The sequence below is a fragment of the Triturus cristatus genome, chromosome 8 (genome assembly GCF_964204655.1).
Source record: "Triturus cristatus chromosome 8, aTriCri1.1, whole genome shotgun sequence".
In the NCBI taxonomy this organism is placed as follows: domain Eukaryota; kingdom Metazoa; phylum Chordata; class Amphibia; order Caudata; family Salamandridae; genus Triturus; species Triturus cristatus.
The window spans coordinates 51680127-51693643 of NC_140591.1; the positions used below are offsets into that span (position 1 = coordinate 51680127).

General features: G+C 40.6%; 1 protein-coding gene across 2 annotated transcripts in view; it reads right to left on the reverse strand.

Moving 5' to 3' along the window:
* LOC146800044 (uncharacterized) overlaps window positions 1-13517 on the reverse strand; it is a 426311-nt gene that overhangs the window by 281805 nt on the left and 130989 nt on the right. For both annotated transcript variants that reach the window (XM_085620951.1, XM_085620952.1), the window contains exon 6: window positions 8534-8623. In XM_085620951.1, coding sequence (XP_085477077.1) covers window positions 8534-8623 — 90 coding nt within the window. The remainder of the gene's footprint in view (window positions 1-8533; window positions 8624-13517) is intronic.

The following is a 13517-nucleotide window of genomic DNA, read 5'->3' on the forward strand; positions in this document are numbered from 1 at the left end:
GCATTCTCAATAATTTAGTCAGTTCAATTTCTAGGCCTTTGCCTGATACATGTACTCTAATATGTTAATGTGTTCATGTTAGCATAGTCAGTCCCGTCTTGTGTGTAAAATGTGTGTGTTTCACAGAAAAAGAACCTGCCACAGAGGGAGGACACCACTCTTGCTGGAGCCCCTGTAGCGGAATCACTTTTCATGTGTGATGGATTTCTGGCTTTACATTGACTCAACGTAGAAATGGGTGGTGGGCGCACTCGTTTTTAAGTGGTAGAGTGAGATTTTAGCGATAGGCGTGCAATATTGCCTTATGCTTGCGTGGCACGTGATATGGATAAGGGGGGGTGGCCTAGTATAGAGTTAACTAGGACTGCAATATGCACTGCTTTGAAGTAATTTCAGACATTTAATTCATTTCACACAATTTACAATGATCATATTCAATTTTTACAAATGAGTTTCCACAGTATACGTTGTCATTCAATATGTATACACTTATACATTGATAAACACAAATTGCAAATTAAATAACGTTCCAAACACCCAATGCATTTCGGGACATTTGTAGTCCCTTCGTCAGGGGTAAGCTGTTGATGAAAAAAGGAGAAGATATCAAGATCTGCGCGTTGCGTGATCAAAAAATAGTGCTTTAAACTTTAAATGAGGTGTACGGTACCTTTTAGAAAATTCGCATGAGTTGCGTGTTCATTCTCTAAGAGAAAAAGTTAAAAATGAGAGTTGATGAGAACTGATCTCTCTATCAATTGATGGGAATCAAAATGCAAAAAAACCCAGCTTCATACCTGGTCATGATGTAGTTCTACGTGTTTTCAAGCTGTGGCAAAATTAAAAGGTCTGCGGAAATAAAAACTAAGTTTTAACTGTGCTGTGTAAGACATGACAACGGTGAACGTTGTTGTTTGAAACGTAGCTCACCTTAATTAAAGAGGTTCTAATGGCGGTGAAGCCGTTTTGCGTAAGAAAGCCAAGACCGGAGTTGAATGTGAGCAATCGATCTGAAAATAGAAGGGAGAATAAGACCTTGTATTTCAGTCGAGTGTAAAGGTAGAAATCCATAATGAAATGGAGCCAACTAGAGGGGTTTGCTCACCGATTCAGGAGAAATGAGTGGCGAAGTGTGCTTCCACGGGCGCTCTCGATTGCGGATTACTGCTCGTCAGTTGCAAACAAGTTTAACGTCACGCCGTGGGCGTAGACAATGAAAAAAGACTAGAAGGAGATATTTAATGAAAAAAAGACTCAATTGCTGCCGGCAGCGAAACGAGACTGCGAAGTCTAAATAAGTGTTTTATGAAATATACACCACGAAGTAGTATCCGAATGTGAGACTAAGTGAAATAATTGAGAACATGTAAATGTTCCGATTAATTCCCGGAATGAATGAAAAGCGTACCAACATGTTTAATGCGCGGAGGGCTTTATCAATAAAGTTGTGCGAACGTAAGAAAACAAGGAATAAAGATTTAAGCGGAGTGGTGTTAGTAAATGTTGTTCTTGACAGTTATGTCTGATAGGTGAAAACACGTTATCAAATAGTGCGGCCGCCTAAGCATAAATTACATGATAACTTTCAACACCAACATGTAAATTCTAGGCTGCTTCAGATGATGCAGGTCATATGAAATGCATAACAAATTTCTACAGTGGAAACAAAACATCATAAGATGACAGAGGTCATATTCTGTAGTTTCATAACTGTGGGGGTTCTAGCTGGGAATATATGTATGCGTAAGCGTGCGTGTGCGTATAATGTCAGGTAAGAAGTGATCATGGGTTAAATGCGTTACGAGTGTAGATGCTTTTGAATTGAGTCAGGATCCCAAGGTGGAGTACGAATGTCAAATATGGGTATTAGTTTAGAGAAAGCAAGCCATCTCAAATTTATCATTAAGTCCGTGCGGAATAATGGTTTTGAGCCTCTTAATCCAAAATGCTTCTCTTTGTAAGAGGTACTTCGAATTATCACGATCTGTGTGTTTTGGTACTGCTTCGATGATTTGGAATTTCAGTTGAGCGATTTGGTGTCTTGATTCCTCCCAGTGTGTTGCTATGCTAGACGTCGTGCTTTTGGTGCGTATTTTGCTTTTATGTTCTGTCAGGCGAATTTTCATTTTTCTCTCAGTTTTGCCGACGTATAGCAGTCCGCAGGGACATTTGATGGTGTAAATTACATTTTCAGAGTTGCATGTTGTGCTGCTATGAATTTTAATTGGATCGACTCATCTACCAGAAAATACCTTACGACTGACTTCCCACGGAGACCTAAAATCTACTTATTACCAAAGATTCACAAGAACCTTATGGATCCTCCTTTCAGACCCATCGTCTCTGGATGCGACTCAATATTTGAAAAACCTGGTCGGTATATTGATGCTTTTCTACAGTCATTTGTTCAAAATTGGGAGACTTATATTGAAGACACGACGGACTGCTTGAGAAACTTACAAATGATTAAACACCTAAACACAGAAAATTGGATCTTATGCACTATTGATGTAGTAGCATTATACACCTCGATACCACACGCCAATGGAAATGAAGCCGTCGAATGGGCACTACTGCAAAATATACAAACACCCAAATATTCCATTTTACAATTACTAGAGTTTTGTTTACAAAACAGCTACTTTTGTTGGGATGAACAGTTTTACATACAACTAAACGGTACATCCATGGGTTTTCCGGGAGCACCTGTATACGCTAACACGTATATGGCAAAATTTGAACATGACTACATCCTCAGGGACCTCACATGGAAAAAAGGTCTCATATTCTTTAAACGTTTTATTGACGACATCTTCCTCATTTGGAATCAGTCAGAACCAGCACTTAACAACATACGGACACTCAACCTGATAGATCCTCGAATTCAATTCACCCACACAATAAGCCGCAAATCAATCTCATTCCTAGATGTCTGGATCGACATCGGACAAGGTGAAATACAAACGAGTGTGTATAAAAAACCAACAGACAGAAACAATGCTCTGCTCTTCAGCAGTTTCCATCCTCCTTCGCTGATTCGGAATTTACCAGTTTCTCAATTTCTGCGAACTAAAAGAATTTCTTCTACAGGCACGGCATGTGAATCCACATGGCAACAACAAATAAAGAACTATACAGACAGAGGGTATCCTGAGAAACTACTCACAGAACAACTAAACAAAGTCAAAATTCGACCACGAGATGAGTTATTGAAGAAAACCCCAAAAGTAACCAGCACACGTACAGTTTTTGTCTCTAAATATTCTACGGCATCCAGGAAGATAAAACAAATAATCTATAAACATTGGAATTTACTTCAACTGGAAACTGATTTCAAAAACCTGTTCAAAGAGAAACCACTATTCGCCTACACAAGAGCTCAAAACCTAAAAGAAATACTATCTAAAAAACAAAAACCGACACGGACTCTTGAACCAAGTAAAGGCACTCAAAAATGCTGGAACTGTACACACTGCAATAACGTAATCACAGGTGATATCTTATTGCATCCATCTACGGGTCAAAAAATTAAAATTCATAGCAGCACAACATGCAACTCTGAAAATGTAATTTACACCATCAAATGTCCCTGCGGACTGCTATACGTCGGCAAAACTGAGAGAAAAATGAAAATTCGCCTGACAGAACATAAAAGCAAAATACGCACCAAAAGCACGACGTCTAGCATAGCAACACACTGGGAGGAATCAAGACACCAAATCGCTCAACTGAAATTCCAAATCATCGAAGCAGTACCAAAACACACAGATCGTGATAATTCGAAGTACCTCTTACAAAGAGAAGCATTTTGGATCAAGAGGCTCAAAACCCTTATTCCGCACGGACTTAATGATAAATTTGAGATGGCTTGCTTTCTCTAAACTAATACCCATATTTGACATTCGTACTCCACCTTGGGATCCTGACTCAATTCAAAAGCATCTACACTCATAACGCATTTAACCCATGATCACTTCTTACCTGACATTATACGCACACGCACGCTTACGCATACATATATTCCCAGCTAGAACCCCCACAGTTATGAAACTACAGAATATGACCTCTGTCATCTTATGATGTTTTGTTTCCACTGTAGAAATTTGTTATGCATTTCATATGACCTGCATCATCTGAAGCAGCCTAGAATTTACATGTTGGTGTTGAAAGTTATCATGTAATTTATGCTTAGGCGGCCGCACTATTTGATAACGTGTTTTCACCTATCAGACATAACTGTCAAGAACAACATTTACTAACACCACTCCGCTTAAATCTTTATTCCTTGTTTTTTTACGTTCGCACAGCTTTATTGATAAAGCCCTCCGCGCATTAAACATGTTGGTACGCTTTTCATTCATTCCGGGAATTAATCGGAACATTTACATGTTCTCAATTATTTCACTTAGTCTCACATTCGGATACTACTTCGTGGTGTATATTTCATAAAACACTTATTTAGACTTCGCAGTCTCGTTTCGCTGCCGGCAGCAATTGAGTCTTTTTTTCATTAAATATCTCCTTCTAGTCTTTTTTCATTGTCTACGCCCACGGCGTGACGTTAAACTTGTTTGCAACTGACGAGCAGTAATCCGCAATCGAGAGCGCCCGTGGAAGCACACTTCGCCACTCATTTCTCCTGAATCGGTGAGCAAACCCCTCTATTTGGCTCCATTTCATTATGGATTTCTACCTTTACACTCGACTGAAATACAAGGTCTTATTCTCCCTTCTATTTTCAGATCGATTGCTCACATTCAACTCCGGTCTTGGCTTTCTTACGCAAAACGGCTTCACCGCCATTAGAACCTCTTTAATTAAGGTGAGCTACGTTTCAAACAACAACGTTCACCGTTGTCATGTCTTACACAGCACAGTTAAAACGTAGTTTTTATTTCCGCAGACCTTTTAATTTTGCCACAGCTTGAAAACACATAGAACTACATCATGACCAGGTATGAAGCTGGGTTTTTTTGCATTTTGATTCCCATCAATTGATAGAGAGATCAGTTCTCATCAACTCTCATTTTTAACTTTTTCTCTTAGAGAATGAACACGCAACTCATGCGAATTTTCTAAAAGGTACCGTACACCTCATTTAAAGTTTAAAGCACTATTTTTTGATCACGCAACGCGCAGATCTTGATATCTTCTCCTTTTTTCATCAACAGCTTACCCCTGACGAAGGGACTACAAATGTCCCGAAATGCATTGGGTGTTTGGAACGTTATTTAATTTGCAATTTGTGTTTATCAATGTATAAGTGTATACATATTGAATGACAACGTATACTGTGGAAACTCATTTGTAAAAATTGAATATGATCATTGTAAATTGTGTGAAATGAATTAAATATCTGAAATTACTTCAAAGCAGTGCATATTGCAGTCCTAGTTAACTCTATACTAGGCCACCCCCCTTTTACATTGACTCAAGACAGTAGGTCCTGAACTCAAACATGAATCTGCAGGCCGATCCTAGACTGGTTCCATGTGAAAAGACTGCCATTAAAATGACAGCCGTGACTAAACCTCTGCAAAATGACCTTTGCAGATAAGACGTGCTTTAATGAAATTGTTGAAAATGCAACAAAATGTATTTTGTACAAGTATTCAACTTTCAAATTCAGATTTATTTAATTGGTACATTATCAAGTCTAAAATTAAACAGTTGTATGTATGTACGACATGAACCTAGCCAAAAGGCCGCAGAGAACTGTAGATAGTCAAAGGACAGCATACAGTCAACGAGTGATAGGAAAGGTAACTGGTTTGTGGACTGTTAATGTTCTGTGATGTAGTTTTCAATAAGAAGGCAACTCTTTAACTTGTTCCTAAATTGGAGCTGCTTTAGGGCAGCTCTGATGAATACCAGTATGTTGCTCCAGCTCCTGGATACATAGCTGAAAAGGTCTGCTGCTATTTTTTTTTTTTACTTCTTAGTCCACAGTATGATGTATCACCAGAGACGGTGAACTTGTCTTCAAGTTAAGTAGGGTCCTGGCCTTAATGGCTTGTAAATGATGCAGCTGGTTTAGAAGACAGTGCGAGCCAGCAAGGGGAGCCAAAGGAGTCATTTCAGGATGGGATGATGTAATAATAGTTCTTCAGGCCCTTAATGACGTGCTGTGGCATGTAGGATACCCCAAGGGGTGCCAGTTTGGAGTCTGGGAGACCACCAAGCAAGGTGTTAGCACCATCCAGATGCAACAGTACAAGGCCTTGACCAGCAGTTCTGAAGTCACTTTCTGGAAGAAACAGTACCAGGCCAACTTTTTGGGCAATTTGTTTTTTGAGGAGAAATTTCATGCCCAGGGTGAATTCAAGTTACTTGGCATTCAGTGAAAGTTGGAGTTTGAAAATTCAAGGTTCAGGTCACTGAGCCAGGTTTTTTTTTATTTTTGTAACTTGGTTTCATTAGTAGCAGTATAACACATATCAGGACATTCCATTACATATGTCGGTATCCTAGACAGTAATACATCCCAATCTAACAATGCAACCAAACAAAATTAACAATTTAAACAATCGTCTACAGTCGGGGATGAGGGTCCAGTACAGCAACCTCATCAGGTCAGGCACATAAGTACACATCCCCCAGTACGCATCTGGTTAACAACAAGCGCAACCACATCTGCATATTTCCGAATCGGGTAAATAAAGACAAAACAGAAGGAAAAACAACTAACAAACCAACAGTAATAAACCAACAGCAGTACCAGCATACACTCACAGTGGTATCCCTCACCTGGACCCTCAATGTGTCTCCAAGAGGGAGGGGATGGGGAGGGAGGGGGGAGGGAATGACAAAAGGGGTGGGGGCACAATCTCAGGAGAAGTGGTGTGGATAGATGGCAACTGAGCCAGGTTTGTACTGTTTTGTGTTTGTTGTTCTTCATAAATAACAGGAATTATTTCTTGAGAGGGTTGAGCTTCAGGTACACACTGGACATGCAGGTCTGTACGATGTGCAAGCAGTGTCTGAGGAGTGGGATGTCTGTTTTCAAGTGGAGTTGTTTATCAATGGAGCACTGGTGAATCTTGGAGATATTATCCGAGTAGAGCACCAAGTGGCTTCATGTTAATGAAGAACATGATAGAAGACATCACGGAACCCTAGGGGACTCCGCAGGCAAGAGGGTTATTTTGTGACCCGGAGATACCTGTGTGAATAAACTTGTGTTGGTTGGAAAGGTAGGAGGAGAGCCAGTGAATCCAAGGGTGTGCTTGAGGGTGGTTTGGTCGACTGTGTCCAAGACATCATAGGAGTCTAGGAATAACAAGAGGCAGGGGTCATTTTTATCTGTGGTCAAGAGGTCATCATCAAAGGTCTGCAAGGCTGTGGTCTTCGCTCTTCAGTGTGATCCGAAACAAGACTGGTAGTTACGCAGGAGATGATGATCATTGATCTGATCTTTAAATTGAACGTAGACTGTTTTTTTAATGATCGGTGATTAGGGACTGCTGTCTGACACTCATCAGGAAGAGATGTTATAACTGATTTCCTTAGAACAATTTATCGAGTCTCTTTCCCGCATCAAGATGCAAGTCTGGATTTGCCAACAATCAGAAAGAGGAAGCAAGCAGCCTTAGTTCCACTGCTATTCACTTAATGGGTTGAAATGCTCATGTCCCATATGTAATCACAGATTTTACAGCTATTCATATTAGTAGGCCTATGACGTCAGCATTCTTAGAAAAAGAACCTTAGTGTAAAGACCATCTTCTAAATGGAAAACTAGTTTAATGTACTCCCAAACCTTGCACCAGCACTGGTGATAGGAGTGCACTGGAAGGGTATATGTAACACAAAATCATTCACTTTTCCTTAACTCCGACTAGGAATCAACAAGTCTTGCTTTGGACAATCTATCTGCTTCCAACAACGCCCTGTAATGAACGAAGAGCCATGTAAGACTGAGAGGTGAAAGGTTAAGGAAATCAAAAGTATTCTTCCAGATCTTCCTACAGGTTACTAAACTCTTGTTGGCAGGAAGTCCTTGTTATTTTTGTCAGGCCTGATGAATCAAAAATATTTTTTTTACACTACAAAATCAAAGTTTTTAAGGTGCAAGCTCTTAACCCCCATTTCTGGCTTTTATATAAAGCACTTTATATTCTCTGGGGTAAAGCAGCACTACGAAAGTAACAAAAGAATGTCACAATGGCTATAGTAAAAACAGTTTGACTGTTATATATATATATATATTTTAACAAAAGCAAATGGGAATTAAGACAGGAGGAAATTTAAAAAGAAATAGAACATTATAACAGACCGGCGTTGATCGTGTAAACCAAGACAAACTGGAAAAGCACATTTGCCAACATGTTTGAAAGAAACAGGATGGTAATTTACTGTGCAACTCTAGTAAGATGTTACCTATGGGAGCAGCCGACACTAGCAGAAAGGTGCAACTCCATCCTATACCGCTACCTAAACAATTCTGACATATCAATAGTGCACTGGGCTTGGAATGTGCATACATGCAGCGGAGCCCTAATCGTGTAACAAAGCACAGAGATCTACCATTTACCTGCATCCACACAGGAGCAGCTATCCCTAGAGGCTCCATCTACAGGATCTTGACAATTCACCTCAGGATCAGATGTCAGAGGAAGAAATCCTGGAAGAGGTAAAACGGTTACATTTCAGACTATAGCACTGTATTTGATATATTCCAAAATAGTTTTGATTTAATCCTTTTCACAGAAGATGAAATTTATTTTCACTCCTGCTGAGTGGGCCCTAATTCGAGAACAAATAGAGATGCATTTTTAAATATTGAGCAACTGTAGCAAAGTCGGATTCAGAATGATAAATATTTGTCTCACTGGTCAAATGTTTTATGACATAAAATTCAGTAACATGCAAACTGGCCCAAAGCCAAGCTAGCGAACCATGATGCTTGTATTCCAAATTAAAATGTCTGTGGAATAAACATATAGGAGGAAACAGCTGAAACCAGGTTGAGGTTCATCTGGCTGGCTGGGCTACAAGAGATGGCCTGAGCCGAAACACAGCCTCAGGAGAAGATTAGGTCACAGAGGATCCGGCAGGTGTCAAACTGCTATAATTTGTTTAAAAAGGCAAATTTTATACAAATGTCCACATGCAGTCATATATGGAAAATATACCTTTGGTTTGTAGCTGGTTTGCATTTTGTTCTCCGAGAGCAAAACAAACATGAAATCATTACATATAAACAGTAACCACAAATATGAAGTCATCTTGGATTTCTAAATGGACAATGTGTGAACAGACAGTTGAATTTCTGACAGAACAAAATTAGTGTACACACAGAAAATAATCATGTAAATTTTGAGCTGTGGGATGCAGAATGAATGGCCGATGAAGCAAAGAGCATGTTTTATTTTGTCTTTGTCAAACACACAACAGCTGATGGGAGGTATGCTTGCAATAAGTTTAACCACTGGCAATTGTCCTGGGTAGTATTCCAACTCTTCGCTGTATTGTCCACCATAACACCTCGGCTTGGACCCTGCCACATGCAAATAAGCCTTGACCCTCATCCAATAAAAGCAGTCCTGCCAAACTGCCTTGGGGTTGCTTGTGTTTCCTTTTAGGAAGGACCTGGCCTGGTAGTCCGGGCTGGACTGCAAAGCATTACAGAGGTGAGGACTAGGGCTCCCGGTTTATGGTACTTATTATTTTGATATTTTGGTCTGTATTTATCCATATTTATTTTGTGCTTAGTGTACAAAATGAAGCCCCAATGGGTATATATCCACATTTATTTAACCAACAAATGTTTACTTATGTTTGAATGTTGAATGGGTTTTAAACATTTAAAGCACAATACAGTCATCTGACAGCAATGGCAACGTAGAACAGCTTAACCAGCTCTACTGTTGCAGTTATATAAGCTTCATTAGGAAATCTTTTTTTTTTAACCTCCTCTATGTATCAATCTGCACAGCTATTGACCTAGCATTTAGGATTCACAGTATTGAGAATTGTCCAAAGGAAAAACATTAGTAAAAAGGGAATACTGGGAGCCTTAGTTATGACCTTATGTAACCAGACTGACTGGACCATTATCTTCTCCCACTTTATACACCTTATTTTGTGTTGGCAACTCACAAGACCTGGCTAATAGTCCATTTTAAATGTGGCCCTTGTCATTTATCTTAGGTCAAATGACTTCACTGTTGCCAGATGTACTCGTAACGAGCATCAACGAGCACCTTCGTGTTTTTCCTGCCGCGCTCGTACCCACCCGTCACCGCATCACACGCAAAAAACAAGAGAAACTGAGAGGAAGGTGCTGTTAATTGCTAAGAAATACTGCTTGCCCTTAGCTTTGGGTGTATCATTGGGAAAGTTAATCTAGAAGGCTGGACAGTGCGGTAACTGTGTCGGCTACCCTGCGGAGGAACAAGGGAGGGCGGGGGTCTGTGAGGTGGAGCAGGCAAGCAGCAGTGCTTATAGCTGCAGGAAAGCCTACTACCCGGAGGGGGGGGTAGTAGGGTAGTAGGGCAGTGGGGTAGTAGGGTAGTGGTGGGGTAGAGGGATAGAGGGGTAATAGGGTAGTGTGGTAGTAGGGGGTAGTGGGGTGTGGTAGGGTAGTGGAGTAGTAGAGTAGAGGGGTAGTAGAGTAGAGGGGTAGTAGAGGGGTGGGGTAGAGGGATTGTAGAGGGGTAGTGGGGTGCCAACTAATTAGGACAGAATTAGTAGCTGAGAAGGCTGGTGAACAGGAAATCCGGGTTGTGGCGGCAACATTAGAGAGAATTAACACACTGGCACAGCAAGTGAAAGTGTTTTATTAAGTAAGCTACTGAGTAGAGTAAGGCAAAGTAAGCAGAGCAAGTACTGAAAAGTGCACTGGGAGGAGTGCAGGAGAAAGGTGTACCACCTCAGTGGGGATGGCACCTGGTAGAACCAAAACTCGGAAAGGGCACGCTACAACAAGTAATGATCCCCCAGAAGTCTGTGGATAAAACAACTCATTTGGTCAGGAAACACAGCAAGGGAAAGCTGTGTGACATTTCTGATTGCCCGTTGACTGTTTTTCATCAACCCCAGTGCAGTCATAGTTGGTTAGAATCCCAAAAGTCTGTGAAAAATGACCCATTCTGTCAAGAGAAACAACCGGATTCTGAAGAGTTAAGTGGAATTCCCTTTCTTGAAGTGGAAAGGCTGCTGTGTGTTTTTGCATTACTCTTGTACTTCTCACGGGGCAAGCAATTGAGAACTTTCAAACCTAAGGTATTTCTCTTCATTTGACAGCTTAGCCCCTTCTACACATTTAAGAAGACAGGGAAAGTCCTACCAGCAAAGCGTGCAGAGCGAACTTAGATAAACAGGGGAAAGCAGAGTGGCATTTCTAATAGACTGTTTTTCAGCACCCCTGGTTTGAAAACATGCAGCCATAATTTTTCAGAATCCCAGAAGTCGGTCCATATCCAAATATGTATTTGTGCTTATAGTGTTACTACCCAACTGCTTTGTGAGGAGACTGGATATCATTGTATGTTACTAGGCAGCACTTATTTCTTGTTTTCTCTAACATTGAAGTATAACAGTATGGCCAGTGGAAAACCTAATAGAAAGCCTTTGTTTACACAAGTAGTAGGGAACACTCTACCTTCGGGCACTTCTAGTACTGTCCCACAAGATACTGCTTCTATGGACCTTATTTTAAAAGAGATCTCTTCTGTGGGACAACGATTGGGATCTATAGATGTCAAAATCTCAGATCTCGCGACAGAAATGAAGTCTATGAGGACGGACCTAAACTCTTTTCATACCAAAGTGAAAACTCTAGATAAACGAACCACCCTTTTGGCAGCAGATCGTGCTCCCACCTCGCCGCCAAGACCTGGAACACCCTCCCCATCCTCTGTCAGACCCAGGACCTGCTAACCTTCAGGAAAGTACTCAAGACCTGGCTTTTCGAGCAGTAGCAGCACTCTTTCCCCCCCCCCCCCCCCCCACCACCACCACCCCCCACGCCTTGAGACCCCCACGGGTGAGTAGTGCACTTTACAAATGTTCTGATTGATTTTGGAAGACAAAATTAGATAATGCAAAGTGGAAGACAGGGCCCGAAGAAATAATGTTTGCTTTTATGGAATTACAGAAAAAATGGAAATGAATAATGATACGAAGAGCTTGCTACTAATCTTGATACCGCGGCTACTGAACATATCTTTGGAGCATCCCCTTGAGTTGCAGAGAGCTCACAGGATTAGTCAAGAACTTCAACCCTTGAATCTAGACCTAGACCAATAATTGTGTGTCTCCTGCGTCATGAACAGGTCCGTCAAATACTAACAGCTGCTCGTAAACATGGTCCTTATGACTTAGAAGGCCATAAAGTATTTATTGCTGCGGACTGAAACCAATGCCAAACGAAACTCGTTCCTGCAACTTAGGCCAAGACTTCGGAAATGGGATATTAAATATGGTCTTTTAGAACCTGCTACAAAGTGGATCACAGTGGAAGGGAAATCAAGAGATTACTCAGATCCTGAAGATCTGGTACGCTTCCTTGACAGTTTAGAGGACCAACACATGGACTTAACACTGCCACCCCTGACCGAAACAACTATGAACAGTCAACTTCAATTACAGTATGACCCTCAAACCCACCGTACTGGTAGATTACACGTCCGTACCTTTAAGAAACAGTGACAGAGAAAGTGGTCCACTGTGTAAAAGTACTCACACAGGAAAATGCCAGAGACAAATCGAGATCACCTCTGAAGTCATCCACGTCGTTTGATAAAGTATCTGATGCTAAACCTTCCACTGTTGCTTCTTCCGGCTAGATGAGTATATATATATGCTATGTATTATAATTTTATTAGTGTTTTACTCCAGTTATCTCTGATCGATATGATTAATTTCCTTTTTTCCCTACATTGTTGCTCAATACACCATGTAGATCTCATACTGTATTTGTATATACAAATCTCCTAGATGGACTTTATAACTCCATGGCTTGGTTCTTTTCATAATCTGTTTATCACGTGTGGTTTTCTCCCCTGCGGAGTCTGTTTCGCATTGAGGTTTAGACCCACCGACGAAAGATCTACACTGTTTGATCTGTAGTGTTCTTTTTCTTTCTAGCAGGTCGAACGGTGTACTTACATCAATTGAAGTTTCAAGTTAATTATCCTTTTTTTTCTCCCTCTCCCTCGCTTCAGTAATTTTCCATTCCCATATTCCCACGTCATTTATCAACCTTCCTTTCCCTTTTTATCCTCTGATACATTCTCACACAATACAAACATACTCTAACATTTCCAATCAGCATCATGACAACTAGTCCTATGCACATTGTGTCTATCAATGTCAATGGCTTTACTAATTACATTAAAAGGAAGAAAATTATTTCCTATTTAGCCTCCAAACATACAGATATTATGCACAATCAAGAGACACATCTATCCGGTATAGAATCAGAAAAATTAAAACGAGACTGTGTAGGCCAGATTCTTTACAGCAGCAAAACGTCTCGCACGTCAGGAAGATCCTATGTCCCATACTATTAC